This window comes from Ahaetulla prasina, chromosome 3 (assembly GCF_028640845.1).
Source record: "Ahaetulla prasina isolate Xishuangbanna chromosome 3, ASM2864084v1, whole genome shotgun sequence".
NCBI lineage: Eukaryota > Metazoa > Chordata > Lepidosauria > Squamata > Colubridae > Ahaetulla > Ahaetulla prasina.
Genome location: NC_080541.1, coordinates 10,214,307 through 10,236,197, shown reverse-complemented (window position 1 = coordinate 10,236,197; position 21,891 = coordinate 10,214,307). Strand labels below are relative to the sequence as shown.

The following is a 21,891-nucleotide window of genomic DNA, read 5'->3' as shown; positions in this document are numbered from 1 at the left end:
GCTATGAAAATTTTTTAAAAAGTCAATTAAATTTAAAAAAAGGAAAGCGCTTCAGTATCGGACAAAACCCCTACCGCCCACCATGAAAGATGGTATGCCCACTAGTGGGCAGTAGGGACCAGGTTGACTACCACTGCTCTAAACTATAATTGTGATCGTCAATCACTGTTTCCTGTTATACAAATTATTCAGGCTAATCATAGCTGGTACAATTTATAAACAATTTTATGCAAAAGAAAAGAAAAACCCTCCCCACTCTCCAGTCACTTTCCTTCAAAATTGAAACCAAAAAAAATGTAGATTTTTTGTAGAGTACAATAATGGAAATGTCATGATGATGGCACATTCTTTCTTTGGGGCATATAAACAGATTTTTTTAAAAAATATATAAATTCGGGACTATCTTTATTTCAAGTGAATTTATCATTAACTTCTTTGTTACTTACTATATCAGTAGGAACATTTATTTGCCAGTGCTCAAAAGGATAATTGATTTATTTTTTTAAAAATATATACATTCGGGACTATCTTTATTTCAAGTGAATTTATGATTAACTTCTTTGTTACTTACTATATCAGTAGGAACATTTATTTGCCAGTGCTCAAAAGGATAATTGATTTATTTTTTTAAAAAAATTAACTCTGTTTTTTTAACCTCAATCCAGGACAGGCAAATCCAACTTTTAAGCATTATCATCATCTCCTTATCTTTCCATCAATCTCATTTCAAAGGATAATTGATTTTTTTAAAAATATATAAATTCGGGACTATCTTTATTTCAAGTGAATTTATCATTAACTTCTTTGTTACTTACTATATCAGTAGGAACATTTATTTGCCAGTGCTCAAAAGGATAATTGATTTTTTTTTAAAAATATATAAATTCGGGACTATCTTTATTTCAAGTGAATTTATCATTAACTTCTTTGTTACTTACTATATCAGTAGGAACATTTATTTGCCAGTGCTCAAAAGGATAATTGATTTTTTTTTAAAAAAAAATTAACTCTGTTTTTTTAACCTCAATCCAGGACAGGCAAATCCAACTTTTAAGCATTATCATCATCTCCTTATCTTTACATCAATCTCATTTCAAAGGATAATTGATTTTTTTAAAAATTAACTCTGTTTTTTTAACCTCAATCCAGGACAGGCAAATCCAACTTTTAAGCATTATCATCATCTCCTTATCTTTACATCAATCTCATTTCAAAGGATAATTGATTTTTTTAAAAATTAACTCTGTTTTTTTAACCTCAATCCAGGACAGGCAAATCCAACTTTTAAGCATTATCATCATCTCCTTATCTTTCCATCAATCTCATTTCAAAGGATAATTGATTTTTTTAAAAATTAACTCTGTTTTTAACCTCAATCCAGGACAGGCAAATCCAACTTTTAAGCATTATCATCATCTCCTTATCTTTCCATCAATCTCATTTCAAAGGATAATTGATTTTTTTAACTTTTAAGCATTTTTCGCCAAAGAAAAATGCTTTTAAAAATATATAAATTCGGGACTATCTTTATTTCAAGTGAATTTATCATTAACTTCTTTGTTACTTACTATATCAGTAGGAACATTTATTTGCCAGTGCTCAAAAGGATAATTGATTTTTTTTTAAAAAAAAATTAACTCTGTTTTTTTAACCTCAATCCAGGACAGGCAAATCCAACTTTTAAGCATTATCATCATCTCCTTATCTTTACATCAATCTCATTTCAAAGGATAATTGATTTTTTTAAAAATTAACTCTGTTTTTAACCTCAATCCAGGACAGGCAAATCCAACTTTTAAGCATTATCATCATCTCCTTATCTTTACATCAATCTCATTTCAAAGGATAATTGATTTTTTTAACTTTTAAGCATTTTTCGCCAAAGAAAAATGCTTTTAAAATAAAGTAATGGGGACAAGGGACATCCCTGTCTCGTCCCTTTCTCAATTTTAAAAGTTTCTGTTAACCCACCATTTACTATTATTTGTGCTGTTTGCTTCTGATATATTGCTTTAATTGCACGAATAAAAAAATCCCCAAATTGCAATTTTTCTATTACTTTAAACAAAACTGCCAATCCAATCTATCAAAAGCTTTTCAGCATCCAAAAAGGAATGCCGCTGATACTTGGTTGTTTCGTTCCAAATATTCAAGTAAATTTACGATTTGCCTCACATTATATCTCATCTGCCTACCCTTAATAAATCCTGACTGATCATTATGAATTATTTGATTCATCACTGGCATTAATCTATTAGCAATATCTTGGTAAATATCTTGTAATCAGTATTTAAAAGTGATATAGGCCTATAATTCTCTGCTTTAATACCATCTCGATCTTCCTTCGGTATTAACGAAATAAAGGCTGTCCTCCATGAAGGGGGAACATCTCCTCCCATTTGAATTTTATTAAATAACTCTTTAAGTGGTTCAACCATCTCATTTTGTAAATTTTATAATAAACAGCTGTTAAACCATCTGTTCTGGTGCTTTACCGATTTTAAGTTGTTTAATTGCTAAGAAAATTTCCTCTGAAGTAATTAATTGATTCAATTCTTCTCTTTGATTTTCTGTAAGCTCACAAATATTTTGTTGTTGTAAATATCTTTCTATCTCTGTATCATCAACCATATCCCTAGAATATAACTTACTATAATACTCTAAAAATGCTTTTTTAATCAAGTTCTTTTGATAAACTTCCTTACCCCTATATTCTATTTTATCAATCGTTCGTGATTTCTGTTTTTTCCTTATTAAATAGGCAAGCCATCTTCCTGGCTTATTGGCATTATTAAACGTATTATGTTTTACATATTGTAAATTAATTGCTACTTGATCTGCCATCAACATAAGTAAGGCTTATATGAGAGGAAATCTTATACAAATGAATATTAAATACAAAAATAAATTGCAGAAAAAGAAAAAGGAACTGGAAGAGGAAATTAAAAAGAAAGAACAATTATTGATAAATAGCCCAGGAAATAGTAAAATAAAAGAATCAATAAATATATTGAGAGGTCTGAATAAGTTTTTTAAAGAGTGTTTTTATTGTAATATATTGCATTATTTTATCTGCCTATTCACCGCCCTGAGTCCTTCGGGAGAAGGGCGGTATAAAAATTAAATTATTATTATTATTATTATTATTATTATTATTATTATTATTATTATTATTATTATTATTATTATTATTATTATTATTATTATTATTATTATTATTATTATTATTATTATAGATGCAGGAACTAGATCAGTCTAGTCTACTTAAGAGAAGGTTAGAGGTGACATGATAGGAATCTTCCAGGATCTGAGGGGCTGTCACAGAGAAGAGGGGGTCAACCTAATCTCCAAAGCACCTGAAGGTAGGACGAGAAGCAACGGATGGAAACTTATCAAGGAGAGATCCAACCTAGACATAAGGAGGAATTTCCTGACAGTGAGAACAATTAATCAGTGGAATGGATTTGCCTCCGGAAGTTGTGTGTGCTCCATCACTGGAGATTTTTAATAGGAGGTTGGACAGCCATTTTGCCAGAATGCTGTAGGATTTCCTGCTTGACCAGAGGGATGGACTGGAAGACCTCCAAGATACCTTTCAACTCTGCTATTTTGTATTCCAGTCTTCCTGGAGAGTTGAAGACCCAGGCATTAATGTAGCAGAAAATTAAGTTATCAATTCAGGAGACAAAACCACATAGGGTAGGAGAAACAGAAGTTTTATTTGCGCAAAGGCTCAGACCCATTCACATGGGAGAAAATCTGAAGCCCGGGCTCGGCCCAAGGTATTACTTTTATACTTGTTATTACAGAGTAAAACATAACAAAAAAGAAGAAGTTGACTTAATTGGTTATCTTATAATATGTCCATATATGGGAGATATCTTACACCATCTGTTACTTTCGGTACCCTCTTCTTACAAAATCATGTTACAGGAATTAGGTAGTACATAGATCACTAAGAATAACATAGAATAGAATAGAATAGAATAGAATAGAATAGAATAGAATAGAATAGAATAGAATTTTTTATTGGCCAAGTGTGATTGGACACACAAGGAATTTGTCTTGGTGCACAGGCTCTCAGTGTACATAAAAGAAAAGATATGTTCATCAAGGTACAACATTTACAACACAATTGATGGTCAGTATATCAATATAAATCATAAGGATTGCCAGCAACAAAGTTACAGTCATATAATCATAAGTGGAAAGAGATTGGTGATGGGAATGATGAGAAGATTAATAGTAGTGCAGATTTAGTAAATAGTTTGACAGTGTTGAGGGAATTATTTGTTTAGCAGAGTGATGGCCTTTGGGAAAAAACTGTTCTTGTGTCTAGTTGTTCTGGTGTGCAGTGCTCTAGAGCATCGTTTTGAGGGTAGGAGTTGAAACAGTTTATGTCCTGGATGTGAGGGATCTGTAAATATTTTCACGGCCCTCTTCTTGACATTTAGCAAGTGTTCTGTACTTTCCAGAGGTTTGCAACATAATACTTCTGCAAAGCAATATCACTTCTGCTTATACATGATAAGTGCATTTTAATAAGCCTTACAGATTTATGAGTATTCACTTGAGAACTATAGGGGTACCCATAACTTTAGGGGGTCTAGCCTCATTAAGGTCAAGCCTACTAAGTTTTGTTACATCATGTAGTCAGTTAACCACTTTGATGGGGATCCCAGAAAATCAATTTTATTGGACTCGGGTATCATCAGACCCAATTGTTGTTGATTTGTTTCCTGAAAGCAAGGGACACGGTGAAATAATAAAAATAAAGGCAAAAAAGAGATCAGGTGGACAAGATGTATAAAAGAGGTACAGGCTATAAAAGAGATTCTGAAAGCTTTGGCTATCAGTTTCTCTTTTCTTGTTTTTAATTCAGGAGGAGACCTGAAGAGTTCTCTGAAGAGGAACTATTGTGTTTGAAGAAACATGAGATGATGGAAGCTGAACATTCTCAAGTCTCCAGTGGCAAATATTTCTAGGATAGAAACAAAACAACAAGAACAAACCAAAAAGAAAAAAGAGAATCAAACCACTTGGAATCCAACCTTGATCCTGTCCGTATAGAATAAAGTTATGAAAATGTACAAATTATTTGGATCAATTAACTAGCTAACATCTTAAAGCAGGGATGTCCAAACTTGGCAACTTTAAGACTTGTGGACTTCAACTCCCAGAATTCCTCAGCCAAAGCTTAAAGTCTTAAAGTTGCCAAGTTTGGACACCCCTGTCTTAAGGCAAGCACTCATCCTGGGATATACATGGATTATTCTCATTGCCTTCTGTGATATGACAATGCCTTACCAACTATTTTTCAGGGATATGTCCTCATGGCCATCATCTCTGCCTTCTCTAGAGTCCCTTGGAGGCAGCCTAAAGTAATATCTAGTTGGTCTGCTTTTTAAGAAGTGTTTTATCACTTTTTCCAATAATAACAACACCAAAAACTAGCCGTGCAAACAACCTACAATGTTCTGATGAAGGTCCTGTCAAAGTGTGGAGATGAGTGAGCGTAGATCAACCTTTCTCAACTTTGGCAACCTTAAGATGTGTGGAATTCAACTTCCAGAATTCTGGGAGTTGCAGTTCACACATCTTAAAGTTGACACAGTCAAGAAACACTTTGTCAGGGTTCCAAGGGATGCCCTAATTTAATCATGAGCCATGAGCCAAGCTTCAAAAGAAATCCAGTTATTTATTAGGAGCTTAATGTTGGCATGTTACAGGTGAAGCCAACTCTGGGTTGTAATTTACAACCCAATCATGACCTTGTTTTCCCCCTCCCCCAGGGTGTTTCATCAATCACATTCGCCAACAGAGCAATTTCACGGGTTGTAGAGATCACTCCCCTCTGGCTGCTGTGGGTAACCCTGAGAGACAGCCTTGAGAGAGATATGTCTGGAATGTGCTTCTGTTTTTGCCTGCTGTGCTGCTTCCTCGGTTTCCCATCCTCCTTGCCTATGGCAACTCGAGAGCAGACCAGAGATGCTTTGAGAGCTGACACATTGCTCTAAGATCTTATGGTTTGGGATGCAAACAAAACTGGATAATTGGCTTCTGCAGTGGGATATAATAACCTTCTGGTGTTTTTTTTAAAATAAGTTTAATGGTAGGTGTCTTTAGAAAGATACTATTGCTGCTCTACTTGATTTATTCTGGAAAAAAAAAAGGGGGGGGAAGACCTGTCACCGTTATTTGGTGGCTTTACAGTGAAATGAGCATATGAGAGACTTCAGATTTTTCTCCTGACTACAGGTTTCATGTGGCTGTCTGTTCCACTGTTACGGTTTTAATTTTTAACACTGGGGGCAATTTTAGACATGACGTAGAATCATTAGGGGTGCTGTTGGTTGCGACCACTTGCTGCTTAACATTGCATTCCCTTGGTATAGTCTGAAACAGTATGTGGGGATGGTCTTGGGAGCCAGGAGGAACAGCCGCAGAGTAGACGACTGTCGTGCAACAGGCATTTCAGTCAGTGGTGGGATTCAAATTATTTAACAACCGGTTCTCTGCTATAATTTTTTTTTTTTTTTTACATTTATATCCCGCCCTTCTCCGAAGACTCAGGGCAGCTTACATTGTGTAAGGCAATAGTCTCATTCTATTTGTATATTTATATACAAAGTCAACTTATTGCCCCCCCAACAATCTGGGTCCTCATTTTACCTACCTTATAAAGGATGGAAGGCTGAGTCAACCTTGGACCTGGTGGGACTAGAACCTGCAGTAATTGCAGGCAGCTGTTTTTAATAACAGGCTTCTTACAGCCTGAGCCACACCGCGGCCAGCAGGATAGGCGTGGCCATGGTGGGCGTGGCCAGGGGTGTGACAGGCAGCACTCAGACCCTTGCACCCCCTGGGAGCAAAAACGGGCTGCACGGGGGGGGGATTGCCTACCCATGCCTTGTTTTGAGCTTAGTAGGCCACCCTGCAGCCTCCTGGGAGCAAAAATGAGACACAGGGGGGCACCACACACCACACACCCCATTTGTGGCCTAGTAGGCCACCCTGCAGCCTCCTGGGAGCAAAAACAGGCCACCGGGGGGGCACTGCACCCTGTTTTGGACCTAGTAGGCCTCCCTGCACTTACCTGGATGCCGAAACAGGGTGTGTGGGGGACTTCTGGAAAGGGAGGGGCAGGGAGGAGTGGTGCCAGCCAGCAATTTAACAACTGGTTCGGCCGAAGTGGTGGGAACCAGTTGAATCCCACCACTGATTTCAGCCCACAAAAGGAAAAGAGACCATAGGAAGCATTTTAAAAAAGATCCTCCCCAGCTTTGGAGGGAAGGGAGGAGAAGAGAAGACCTTTAGGACTCTGTTACTGTAACCTTACACTAAGGATTTGTTTCTGTTGTTCAGTTCAGGGGTCTCCAACCTTGGTCCCTTTAAGACTTGTGGACTTCAACTCCCAGAGTTCCTCAGCCAGCTTTGCTGGCTGAGGGACTCTGGGAGTTGAAGTCCACAAGTCTTAAAGGGACTAAGGTTGGAAACCCCTGGTTTAGTTGATAAGCCATCTCTGACTTCTTGCCTGTTCTGTCCCAGCCCCCCACCCCCCGCCTCAGTCCAAGCGATGACTTAATTAGCCGGCACTATCAGCTCTGGCAGCAAACTAGTGAGCATCTGCCAAGTGTCTCTGTTATCTCCCTCAATGCCGATGAGTCAACAAACAGTACTTCAGCTCTAGTCAAGCAGTTGATTTGCCTGCTACGAAGAGGCATAGCAACCCTTGCTGCTTTTATATCCTGTGGGGTGTGGCTCCATATCTCAGCACTTCCTAGGTCTGCCCCACCCCTGCTTCTGTTGTTCCTGGCTCTTCTGCCTATGAAAACAAGGGTTCAGCCAGGCCTGATTGCCATCAGCTAGGTCTGGAGGCGTGGCCTAGGGGGGAAGAGTCAGGGGATGAAGGCCTTGTTATCTCTTCCACCTGGCCTGCTTCTGGCTCCTGGAGCTGAGCCAGGGAAGCCGGTGCTCCTGAGGTAAGTCCTGATGGCCCTTCCCCCTCATTTCCAAGTCACTTTCTGGCAGGGGGCCCGGCTCAGGGGATGCAGACACAACGCTGCCAGTCCATGGACCATAACATACCAGGCCCCGCCCCCCATCCTACACTGTCTTCTGGAACTTGCTCAAATACATGCCCATTGTGTTGAAGGTACTACCTAACCATCTCATCCTCGGCTGTCCCCTTCTCCATTTGCCTTTAGTCTTTCCCAATATCAGGGTCTTCTCCAAGGAGTCCTCTCTTGTCATTTGGCGGCCAAAGGATTTGAGCTTCAGCTTCAGGATCCGCCATTCCAAAGAACTGTCAGGGTCAATTTCCCTTAGGAACACTAAGACATAGATGTGTTAGCATTCATTGATGTGATTTTTGTTGGGACTAACCACAAGGACTAATATCTGATGGAGGTTTCATGATGTGGAGGACAGAATCAAGCAGAATGAGGAGTCAGTTTGGTTGTCATTTGCAGGTAATCCTTGAATTATGACCAGTGGTGAAATCTATTTTTTTTTACTATCGGTTCTGTGGGCGTCGCTTGGTGGGTGCGGTGTGGCTTGGTGGGCGTGGCAGGGGAAGGATACTGCAAAATCTCCATTCCCTCCCCACTCCAGGGGAAGGATACGGCAAAATCTCCATTCCCTCCCCACTCCTGGGGGGAGGATATTGCAAAATCTCCATTCCCACCCCACTCCTGGGGGAAGGATATTGCAAAATCTCCATTCCCACCCCACTCCAGGGGAAGGATACTGCAAAATCTCCATTCCCATCCCATTCCAGGGGAAGGATACTGCAAAATTGCCATTCCCACCCCACTCCAGGAGAAGGATATTGCAAAATCTCCATTCCCACCCCCACTCTGGGGCCAGCCAGAGGTGGTATTTGCCAGTTCTCCGAGCTACTCAAAATTTCTGCTACCGGTTCTCCAGAACCTGTCAGAACCTGCTGGAGTTCACTCCTGCTTATGACCATTTGTTTAACAAACTTTCAAAGTTGTGACAGCAATAAAACAAAGTGAATTGCAACCAGTCCTTGCACTTATGACCATTACAACAACCCTGAGGTCACAGGATCTTGACAACAGGCATGTATTTCCAAGAGTTGCAACATCCTGAGGTCATGTAATCACTATTTGCAATCATCTCAAGGCCCTTTCAACAAGCAAAGTCAATAAGGGATGAGAGATTTATTCAAGAACAGCAGCAAAAAAAGGCTTTCAAGTTGAGTGTGATTCAATGACTGTACTGCTTAGTGATGGAAATTCAATTGTGATTCTAAGTCAAAGACTACCTATATATTATCTCAGCTAGCTGGTAGCCTACAACCAAAGTTGGCTCAACTCAACAAGTAAAGCAGAGACAGACTTGGTTAGTATTTGGATAAGGAATCATTGAGGAAAGCCAGGACTATAGGTTGGTCGGCAAGTTGAACAGAATCCGGAAATAAAGGATAAAAAAATTGCATTGATTTGACTTCATATGAGAATTTAGAAAATAGGAATAGCAAAAGCACTTAGATTTGCATACGGCTTCACAGTACAAACTTATAGACCTCTCTAAGCAGTTTATAGAGTCAGTATATTGCCCTCAACAATCTGGGTCTTCATTTTACTGATTTCGGAAGGATGGAAGACTGAGTCAACCTTTTTTTTTTATTTGCATTTATATCCTGCCCTTCTCTGAAGACTCAGGGCGGCTTACACTATGTTAGCAATAGTCTTCATCCTATTTGTATATTTATATACAAAGTCAACTTATTGCCCCCAACAATCTGGTCCTCATTTCACCTACCTTATAAAGGATGGAAGGCTGAGTCAACCTTGGGCCTGATGGGACTAGAACCTGCAGTAATTGCAAGCAGCTGCTGTTAATAACAGACTGCATTAGCAGTCTGAGCCACAGAGGCCCCTTGAGACGTCAGGATTGAACTCTTGGCAGTGAGCAGAATTAGACGGCACTACTGCATTCTAACCACTGCACCATGTCGGCTCCTAAACCCTTTGAAGTCCACAGAACTGAGCTTGAATAATTTCTCTTTCTTTCTTTCTTCTTTCTTTCTTTCTTTCTTTCTTTCTTTCTTTCTTTCTCTCTCTCTCCCTCCCTCCCTCCCTCTGTCTCCCTCCCTCTCTCCCTCCCTCTCTCTCTCCCCCTCTCACTCTCGCTCTCCCTCTCTTGCTCTCCCTCTCCCTCTTTCCCTCTCCCTCTCCTCCTCTCTCCCTCTCTCCCTCTCTCTCCCCTCTCCCCCCTCTCCCTCTCCCCCCATTCTCTCTCTCATTCTTCCTACAGTAATATTAAGCAAACATTAGTACATTTGAAAGTTTACAGAGTAGTACGCAAGAGTTTTTCCATTTTACCCAAGCTGGTCTGCAACTTCAGCTCTCACCTCCACATTCAGCATTCAAAGCCATTTAGAAGTGAAAGGGGATTACTCACGGCTCGCCGCGAGACTTCATGGAAGTAAAGAAGCTTTGGTTTAAACTGAATTGAAGTTCTGCTATGAGTTTTCCTAACTTTAATTCATGACTTCAACTGCCGGTAATTTGAGCCGTTCCTTCCTATCCCACACTGACAAATACATATATTTTCTTTTCCACTTTCACAATCTGGAACTTTCGTATCCTTTTTTTTTTTTTTTTGGTTTTCCCCTAAGTAATTTCTGATGTTTTCCACGCTTCATCTTCGTTAGGTGGAGAAACGGATTTTTTTTCTCCCCCTCTCTCTCTTTGAGATCAATTTTTAAAAGCTTGCCCATTTACAAAACCAATCTTCTTACCTTTCAGGAACATTTTAAAATAAGCGAAACACTGATATGAAAGGAAGCAGTTTAAAGGTATAAGCTTTATTCAATTGGGCATTGATTCAACACTTAAGATTTTATTATCTGGCATAGACTTGCTTGTGTTTGTTCACAAAAGGGAACCAAGCAAACAAAACGCAGTCTCACATCAAGTATCGGATTCCGTTCCTTACATCTCTTCTTTTGTGGCCCAATATGATAAAAGTCTCAGTGGCTTACCAGATTTGTCCTTCCCGAAATGAAATCTTTTGCTTCTGGCCTCAGGAAGAAGTACTTTACCAATAAGGATATAAAACACAGGGTTGATGGTGCTACTGACGGACGTGAGCACAAAGGCTAATACTGAGACGAGAGCAAAATGGTTACTTGGAGTAAGGAATAAATATATGGGTCCCCAGGTGATAAGAGAAAACAAGATTCCCAGGACAATTTTTACAGAGATCTTCCCTTGATGGTGCAGATTGCACCAAACCCTCATAATCAGGGTTTGAGACGAGATGACTATGACCGGAATGAAAATCATGAAGGAGACGACGACAATTGCCTGAGTGTCGATCCTCAAGTTGAAGAAGAATAAGAGCTGGCAAGTGAGAGGCCAGAAAAGAACAGACAACATGGCAGGCGTAGCAGAAGACAGACAGATTGATTGGTGGCACTGGTACCAATTTGGAGAAAGAAAGGCAAAGCACCAATCCACCGCGATGGATATGAAAAAATGAGCGTTATAACCCTGCATGACGAGAAAGAGGTAGGCCAGGGGTAGGAGCAACTTCACCAGGGCATCGCTGGAGTTCTCCCAAATATAATTACTGAATGCTAACAGACAAATGCTACACAAAAAGATAAGGACCCCAAAGCTACCAATGGCTAAATTCCAAACGCAGGTGGTCCACAAATTCCTCTTGAAGTGGAAGAGAAGAAAAAAGAAGAGGATTAGGTTCCCCAGCAGGCCCACGGTGAAGAGGAAGACTATGAAACCGGCAAGAACACGATCTCTTAACAAACAGGCTAACAGGTCCATGATGCAGTCACATTCAATGCCGAGAGAATGGGAACCATTCCAGGTAAAAGTTGGGGAGAAGGTTGCATTCAGTTCGCTCTGGTTGAAAAGGCCACTTCTGAAGCGTTGCTTTTTCCCAAAATCAGTCTCGTCTGTAGGAAGGTGTATATACTCTCCTTCCTAAAGGGGGAGAGAGAGGGGGAGGGGGAGATGTAGGGAGGGCGGGAGAGAGAGGGAGGGAGGAAGGGAAAGAGGGAGGGAGAGAGAAAGAGAGGGAGAGAGAAAGAAACAGAGGGAGAGAGAGACAGAGGGAGGGAGGAAGAAAGAGAGACAGACAGAGACAGAGAGGGAGAAGGAGGAAGAAAGAAAGAGGGATAGAGAGAGAGACAGAGAGAGAGAGGGAGGGAGGGAGGGAGGGAGAGACAGAGATCAAATTTGGTTGGCAATGATGAATGGCTAAATGAGAGAGTTATAACATAGAACAGTGGTTCTCAACCTTTATAGTGCTGCGACCCCTTTAATACAATTCCCCACGATGTGGCGACCCCAACTGTAAAATTATTTTCGTTTTGAATTTATCGCGCCTGAAGCCATATTGGCTAGCAATCCGAACTGCTTGCGATTGCCTTGAGGACGGAGGCATTAAAGCGGAGACTCCTCCCCTATTAAGTTTATCGTGCCTGAAGCAAACTACCCATATCAATAAAAAAGCTTCAATCAAAAAAAAAAATCCCTCTGGAAAAGAAACAAAAAAGGCTATGTTGCAAATTTCAAAAACCGCTACAGAAACATATGCAACCAAATAAAAACTGAATGCACAAATTACCACACCAAGCAAGAAGAGAACCTTCTACGCACAAATTCCAATCGTGCCTTTTATAATTTTGTCAACAATAAACTTAAAGACTCAAGATCCATCCCACCACTAAAAGATTCTAACAACAAAGAATGCAATGACGAAATAGCCAAAGCAAACCTCTTCAATATTTTCTTTAGCTCAGTTTTTGTAAACTCCGATAACACATATCCAACATTCCACAAACGAACCAGCAATGACTATGATGATCTAAATCATATAGATTTCACAGAAGACAATGTTGGTAAAGCTCTTCACAACTTAAAACCATCACTTTCTATTGGACCCAATGGACTATGTGCATATTTCTTAAAAAAACTTTCCATTAATATAGCTGAACCCCTAAGTATTATCTTTGATAAAGCTTTCACTACCAGTTCTCTTCCCAAACTTTGGTCACTAGCCACAGTGATCCCTATCTTCAAAAAAAGAGACCCCAGCGTAGTCGAAAACTACAGACCGATCTCCCTTTGCTGCGTCACCTGCAAAGTCATGGAATCTATCATCAACCAATCCATTACCTCACACTTAGAAACTAACAACCTACTCTCCAACAAACAATTTGGTTTCAGGAAAAAATTATCATGTAACTTACAACTTCTCCACTGCAAAAACATATGGACTTCAAATCTCGATCAAGGCAAATCAATAGATGCAATCTACATAGACTTCTGCAAAGCTTTTGACTCAGTAGTACACGATAAACTTCTCCTAAACTAGCATCCTATGGCATCTCAGGACCCCTCCACAAATGGATGCTTTTCTGTCTAACAGACAACAAGTGGTCAAAATTGGCAATGCTTTATCAAATCCTGTTCCTGTCAAGAGTGGCGTTCCTCAAGGCAGCGTCCTTGGACCAACACTCTTTATACTATACATTAATGATCTTTGTGACCACATCTCAAGTAATTGTGTTCTCTTTGCTGATGATGTCAAACTATTTAACACCACAGACAATACTTCTATCATTCAAAACGACCTTAATCATCTAACCGCTTGGTCTAAAAATTGGCAGCTCCAAATTTCAACCAGCAAATGCTCAGTCTTACATATAGGAAAAAAGAACCCAAAAACTAAGTACATACTAGATGGACATTACCTTACAGACGACCCCCATCCCGTTAAAGACCTTGGAGTTTTCATGTCAAATGATCTAAGTGCCAAAGCCCACTGCAACTACATAGCAAAAAAAAGCTCTAAGAGTTGTAAACCTAATTTTGCATAGCTTCTTTTCCAAAAACACCACACTACTAACCAGAGCATATAAAACATTTGCTAGACCAATTCTAGAATACAGCTCACCTGTTTGGAACCCTCACCACATCTCTGACATCAATACAATTGAACGTGTCCAGAAATATTTTACAAGAAGAGTTCTCCATTCCTCTGAAAACAACAAAATACCTTATCCCACCACTTGAAATCCTAGGCTTAGAAAACTTGGAACTCCGTCGCCTTCGACAAGACCTAAGTTTAACTCACAGAATCATCTATTGTAATGTCCTTCCTGTCAAAGACTACTTCAGCTTTAATTGCAATAATACAAGGGCAACCAATAGATTTAAACTTAATGTTAACCGCTTTAATCTAGATTGCAGAAAATATGACTTCTGTAACAGAATCATCAGTGCTTGGAATACTTTACCTGACTCTGTGGTCTCTTCCCATAATCCTAAAAGCTTTAACCAAAAACTTTCTACTATTGACCTCACCCCATTCCTAAGAGGACCATAAGGGGCGTGCATAAGCGCACAAACGTGCCTACCGTTCCTGTCCTATTGTTTTTCTTTTCTTCTTCCTCTATATATATATATGCTCATACCTCCTAATATTTACTCATATATATGTTTATATGCTATATAATCTTTTTGTATGATGTTGTGACAAAATAAATAAATAAAATAAATAAAAAGCCAGATTAGGCTAGCAATTGGGAGTGATTGCAGCTGGCTTGAGAGGGAGACATCAGAGCAAAGATTTCTCTCTTTTTTAATTCATTGTGCCTGAAGCCGAATTCGGCTAGCGATTTGAAGAGCCTGCAGCTGGCTTGTGGAGTCAACCATTGGAGCGCGATTCTTCGACTCGCAAGTATACTTCCCATATTTCCGATGGTCTTAGGCAACCCCTGGCAAATCGTCATTCGACCCCCAATGGGGTCCCGACCCACAGGTTGAGAACCGCTGACATAGAATAATAGAGCTGGGTGGGACCTTGGAGGTCTTCTAGTGTCCAACCACCTCCTCAAGCAGGAGATCCTATACCATTCAAGATACAAGGTTGTCCAGACTGTTTTTGAAAGCCTCCAGTGATGGAGCACCCACAACTTCTGAAGGCAAACTGTTCCATTGGTTAATTGTCCTCACCGTTAGGAAGTTTCTCCTTAGTTCTAGGTGGCTTCTCTTCTTGATTGGTTTCCATCCATCATTCTTTTTTTTCTTCTGGTGCTTTTGAAAATAATTTGACACCCCACCCCCTCTTCTTTGTAGGAGCTCCTTAAATATTGTAACACTGCTATCATGTCCCTACTCATCCTTCTTTTCTTTAGGCTAGACACACCCAATTCCTGCAATTGTTCTTAATTAATTATCCCATTGTTATTCCACCCCCGCTCAAAGTTTTAATAGCTTTCTGCAACTACTTGGTTTAAAGTATGTCTATTTTTTTTAAAAAAAAAATGTTTAGTTTTTCTTTTTTTAAATACAACGGTCAAGAAAACAAAACAAGGAAGGTGTAAATAATAAAAAAATGCACAGATTCCATTCAGAAATCTAAGGAGAGACATGCAGTTTTAATAATAATAATAATAATAATAATAATAATAATAATAATAATAATAATAATAATAATAATAATAACAACAACAACAACAACAACAACAACAACAACAACAACAACAACAACAACAACAGAGTTGGAAGGGACCTTGGAGGTCTTCTAGTCCAATCCCCTGCCCAGGCAAGAAATCCTACACCATTTCAGACAAATGGTTATCCAACATTTTCTTAAAAATTTCCAGTGTTGGAGCATTTACAATTTCTGGAGGAAAGTTTATTTTATTTTATTTATTTATTTTGTCACTGATTAATTGTTCTAACTGTCAGGAAATTTCTCCTTAGTTCTAAGTTGCTTCTCTCCTTGATTAGTTTCCACCCATTGCTTTTTGTTCTACTCTCAGGTGCTTTGGAGAATAGTTTGACTCCCTCTTCTTTGTGGCAGCCACTGAGATATTGGAAGACTGCTATCATGTCTCCCCTAGTCCTTCTTTTCATTAAACTAGACATACCCAGTTCCTGCAACCGTTCTTCCTATGTTTTAGCCTCCAGTCCCCTAATCATCTTTGTTGCTCTTCTCTGCACTCTTTCTAGAGTCTCAACATCTTTTTTACAGCGTGGTGACCAAAACTTTTAGACATTCATTGTTTATATTTTATTTTATGCATTTGTTAATTTTATGTGCCACCTATCTCTCTGTCAAGGAACATCACCAAAGTACAAACGTTAAAACATGAAATATTAAAAATTAACAGGAATCAGGTTAGTTAAGAACCAATATTCAGTATTACTATCCAAAAAATCATTTGCATAGATAATCTGTCATTTCTACTATTTTTTTTTTAATTGTCTAATGAGACAATAGAAACCGATATGGATAAAACAGACTTTAATCCCCACATTTTAAAGCAGTACTGATCCAAAGAACAAAGCAAATTTCTATTGCTAAAGATCCAGAATCAGACAGATTGTATTAACATCTTGTTTTGTAGCATTTTATATTTGCTGGGGGGAAATGCTAATGAACCTTTTCGGGGAATTGTCATTGCTGAACACCCCATCCATTGGGTCAGTATTTTTCTGCCCCTACAGTTCAAAAATCAGAACTTACCGATGTAATATTGGGATCATGAAACTGGCAAAGGAAGCAAACAGTTGATTGTTTGTCATCCACTAGACCAGTGGTTCTCAATCTTTATAGTGCTGCAACCCCTTTAATACAATTCCCCACGATGTGGCGACCCCAACCGTAAAATTATTTTCGTTTTGAATTTATCACGCCTGAAGCCGTATTGGCTAGCGATCTGAACTGCTTGCGATTGCCTTGAGGACGGAGGCATTAAAGCGGAGACTCCTCCCCTATTAAGTTTATCGCGCCTGAAGCCAGATTAGGCTAGCAATTGGGAGTGATTGCAGCTGGCTTGAGAGGGAGACATCAGAGCAAAGATTTCTCTCTTTTTTAATTCATCGTGCCTGAAGCCGAATTCGGCTAGCGATTTGAAGAGCCTGCACCTGGCTTGTGGAGTCAACCATTGGAGCGTGATTCTTCAACTCGCAAGTATACTTCCCATATTTCCGATAGTCTTAGGCGACCCCTGGCAAATCGTCATTCGACCCCCAATGGGGTCGCGACCCACAGGTTGAGAACCGCTGCACTAGACTCTAAAAAGGCATCTTAGACAAGGGTGAAATGACTTCAAAGAGGAGAAAGTTGCTTTCCCTCTATTCTTATCTTTGATTTGCAGCAGACCAATTCACCTGGCAAAACCAACATCTTCCTCATCCTTTCACTCACCTTTGCAACTGAACAGTTGAGCAAAATAGAGGATGTGACAGTGGCTTCTCTCACAATGCACCAAAGGCTGAGCCAGAAGAGGAATGACATCACTTGCGCTTTCCTTCTTCCTAAAGAAAGAGAAAAGATCAAGATCACCGGTTTTGAGGGACACGTCTAGTCTAACCAAGAGAAGGAACTTTCAATATCTGAGGAGCTATCGCAGATAAGATGGGATCAACCTATTCTCCAAAGCACCTGAGGGCAGGATAAGAAGTAAACAGATGGAAATTTGTCAACCTAGTATCAAGGAGAAAGTTTCTGATAGTAAGAGCAATTAATCAGCGGAACGATATCCATCACTGGATATTTTAAGAACAGATTGGACAGCCATTTGTCCAGAATCACATAGGATTACCTGCTCAAACAGAAGATTGGACTCCCTTCTAACTCTATTATTCTATGTTCTGTCCAGTTTTCTAACAGATGGACCCAGTGGTGGGTTGCAACCCGTTTAACAACCGATTGGATAAGTGCATGGTTTGCATGCACGCAATCCTAAGGTGCTTCTGCGCAGTGCTGAAAATGGAGCATTTTGAAGCTCAGCTGCTTACTTTCCAAGTCATCAATGGTAAGCAGAAGAGCGAGAGGGGAAGAAATCAGCTATGCTGTGCAATTGAGATGAGCTAGAAAGCAGGAAATAAAGGACAGGATAGTGCAGGGGCAGGTAGGCGGGGCAGGGGCCAACTGATTGTCGGAACTACTGGTTCAACCGAACCAGTCTGAACCAGCAGCAGCCCACCACTGGTTGGACCATTCTCTCCCATGAGTCCCAAATAGAAAATCGATAAATCCTCTTTTCTTCTTCTGCCCTTGAACATTGAAGTGCCTTTGAATATCTGTCATGGCATTTGTTGACATTGCATCAAGTCATGGTTAGTTGAGTAATGTTTAATTTATTAAGCCACAACTGGTTGTGCTTCCACAATACTTTTACATAAACCACCTTTATAAGCTAAAGCATATGCTGTTATTTATAAACCGCAGTAAAGGTAAAGGTTCCCCTCGCACATACGTGCTAGCCGTTGCCGACTCTAGGGGGCGGTGCTCATCTCCGTTTCAAAGCCGAAGAGCCAGCGCTGTCCGAAGACGTCTCCGTGATCATGTGGCCGGCATGACTCAATGCCAAAGGCGCACGGAACGCTGTTACCTTCCCACCAAAGGTGGTCCCTATTTTTCTACTTACATTTTGTACGTGCTTTCGAAACTGCTAGGTTGGCAGAAGCTGGGACAAGTAATGGGAGCGCACCCCGTTACATGGCAGCACTAGGGATTCAAACTGCTGAGCTGCCGACCTTTCGATCGACAAGCTCAACGTCCTAGCCCCTGAGCCACCGCATCCCTATAAACTGCAGTAGCTTCATTCTTATATTATATTATGGAACTAATTAACGCCACACAGTAGTTTAGCTCAGCACAGCAATAGCGCTTAGACTTATATACCACTTCACAGTGCTTTACAGCCCTCCCTAAGTGGTTTACAGAGTCAGCGTATTGCCGCCAACAATCTGGGTCCTCATTTTACTGACTCTGCAAGGATGGGAGGCTGAGTCAGAAATTTCCTGACAGAACAATTAATCAGTGGAACAACTTGCCTCCAGAAGTTGTGAATGTCCCTACGCTGGAAGTTTTTAAGAAGAGATTGGACAACCATTTGTCTGAAATGCTATAGGGTTTCCTGCCTGAGTAGGGGGTTGGACTAGAAGGCCTCCAAGGTCCCTTCCAACTCTGTTATGCTTATTATTATCTGAGATCCAAAGGTATGGGGCATTGCTCTCTCAAATTCAGGGGCTATTTATTTATTTTATTCATCAAGCAAAAATTACAAATTCGAACCAAGGAAATAAGACCTGTTCTTTCCATTCCCATGCCAGCTCAGGTGCCTGAGTTTTATTGTGCCATAAAAAAAAGAAAGATTGTGAAATGTGTGGCTCCCAGTTATACTTTAGGAAAGATAATCAAGACACCCCTTGTTCTTATGAGTCCACCAGGGTCATAACCAGGCACAGAAAGATACAACACGAATGAAAAACTGCTGTTGGAAATAGGCTTAACGATACCGCTACTCATCCTCTAGGTGAATGTGAGTCTGTATTTCAGAGTTTTCCTTCCACCCATCCTACCAGTTCCGTTGTGCTCCTTTGAGTTTTCTCTCTAATCCTTTTCCCTCTTGTTTTCACCACTCCAATCTCTTGTTCCTTCTTCTCTTTTGCTGTTTTTTTCCCCCCAACTGTCACTAACGGTGACTTCGTTCTATCCCCACTTGGTTCTATCCCCATGTTCTACAACATTTATGTCACTGCTCTTCGATTCCATCCACTATGATGCTAGAAAATGATGTTCAGAATTCTTCATCCTATTTAGGGGAAAATTTATCCATCCGTTTCCATCAGTAGGAGCAACACCTCTTCATCTTTAGTATCCTAAAACACATTTTAGGCAATATTTTTTTACTGGGTCATCTGAAGATTTAAGGCATACTAACATGCCTTTGAATCTGGATTTCCAATAATTACCTTACTAATGTATATTAATAAATAATAAATTAATAATAATAATGCACCCGAAGACAGGACAAAAAGCAATAGATGGAAACTAATCAAGAAGATTATAATGGGGTGAGCTCCCGTTACTTGTCCCAGCTTCTGCCAACCTAGCAGTTTCAAAAGCACGTAAAAATGCAAGTAGAAAAAATAGGGACCACCTTTGGTGGGAAGGTAACAGCGTTCCGTGCGCCTTTGGCATTGAGTCATGCCGGCCACATGACCACGGAGACGTCTTCGGACAGTGCTGGCTCTTCGGCTTTGAAACAGAGATGAGCACCGCCCCCTAGAGTCGGGAACGACTAGCACGTATGTGTGAGGGGAACTTTTACCTTTAATCAAGAAGAAGACCAACTTAGAACTATGAAGAAATTTCCCAACAGTTAGAACAGTTAATCAGTGGAACAACTTGTCTCCAGAAGTTTTGGGTACTCCAACACTAGAAGATTTGAAGAAGAGACTGGACAGCTAATTGTCTGAAATAGTATAGGGTTTCCTGCTTGAGATGGGGGTTAGACTAGAAGACCTCCAAGGTCCCTTCCAACTCTGTTATTCTGTTACTAAAATTATGTCAACACAAAACACAATAGTACTAAATAGTACTTTCTTTTCTGAGTTAAAAAAAAAAAGAACCATCTTATTTTATAAAGTGATTCCAAGCCTATTTCACAGTTGATGGGTAAATCTCTTTTTATAATTAATTTCGCTTAAGGAAATTCAGGCAGGAAACTTCTCCCGAACATTTTTGTCCCCCTTTCTTTCGATTCTCATTTGGTGTGGTAAAATAGAATTGGTTTTTCAAATTTCTTTCTGACGAAAAAGAATTTCGGAGAGTTTCTCATGGGCAGCATGGGCTGCCGATGCCACTGTTACAAATTTGGCTGATCCTGAGTCTGTCGAGAGTGTTCCGTCTTTCATGGACAAATGTTCCTGGCTTCCCAATTGAATTGCAAGAAACACCAAGAGGAAATTCCTGCTATGGAATTCCTGCTATGGATTTTGTGTGCCACTGTTGTATCCTTTAGTATGGCTAACTCTCTTATTCCAGAATGCGGCTGCACGGGTGATAGAGGGAGCACCGCGTTGCTCCCATATAACACCTATCCTGCGCGGCCTGCACTGGCTGCCGGTAGCCTTCCGGGTGCAGTTAAAGGTGTTGGTCACCACCTTTAAAGCGCTCCATGGCTTAGGACCAGGTTACCTACAAGACCGCCTTCTGCCACCGATAGCCTCCCAACGACCTGTGCGCTCCCACAGAGTGGGCCTGCTCAGGGTGCCGTTGACCAAACAATGTCGGTTGGCGGCCCCCAGGGGGAGAGCCTTCTCTGTGGCAGCACCGGCCCTTTGGAATGAGCTGCTTCCGGGGTTATGCCAAGTCCCCGACTTCCAGACCTTCAAACGTGAACTGAAGACTTTATTATTTCATCGTGCGGGACTAGCCTAAGTGTATTTTTAATTGTAATTTTAAAGGGATTTTATGTCGGTCTATGACCGTTTTAGTTGATTTGGCCTACTAAATATTTGTTTTTAATTCTTTTTAAATTTGTTATTTATATTCTGTGTTTTAATATGGCTGTAAACCACTCTGAGTCCTTCGGGAGAAGGGCGGTATAGAAATAAAATTATAATTAAAATAAATAAAAATAAAAATAAGAAGGAAAGGCTGCTGTTGGAAAAAAGCTGGAAAATTAGTCCTCTTAATTCCAATTTTGATGAAGAATTTCAAAAGGTCATTTGTACCCAGTAATAGAGTCACCCTCTTCTTTACAATAAATATATACAGAACAGAATAACAGAGTTGGAAGGGACCTTCAAGCAGGAGACCCTTTACTATTTCAGACAAATAGCTGTCCAATCCCTTAAAAATCTCCAGTGGAAAATCAAGAAAGCCCAGTTGCCTTTTGAAAAAGCACCTTTGGACAACCATGGCCTGGATGGTTGAGAATCTCCGTAGACAATGCCAGTAATAGAGCGCCCACAATTTCTGGAGGCAAGTCATTCCACCGGTTAATTGTTCTCATTGTCAGGAAATTTCTCTTTAGTTCTAGGTTGGTTTTCTACATGATTAATTTCCATTGCTTCTTGTCCTGCC

The 21,891-nt window shown here is 40.2% G+C and overlaps 1 protein-coding gene across 1 annotated transcript; it reads right to left on the bottom strand.

Moving 5' to 3' along the window:
- Nucleotides 1–8,203: 8,203 nt before the first annotated feature.
- Nucleotides 8,204–17,324, bottom strand: LOC131194197 (mas-related G-protein coupled receptor member A6-like). The gene is made up of 3 exons (XM_058174922.1): nt 17,218–17,324; nt 11,070–11,975; nt 8,204–8,305 (listed from the first exon to the last, which is right to left on the bottom strand). Exons 1-3 carry the CDS (start codon nt 17,305–17,307, stop codon nt 8,204–8,206), a joined length of 1,098 nt encoding a protein of 365 aa, XP_058030905.1. The 5' UTR covers nt 17,308–17,324.
- Nucleotides 17,325–21,891: the final 4,567 nt, after the last annotated feature.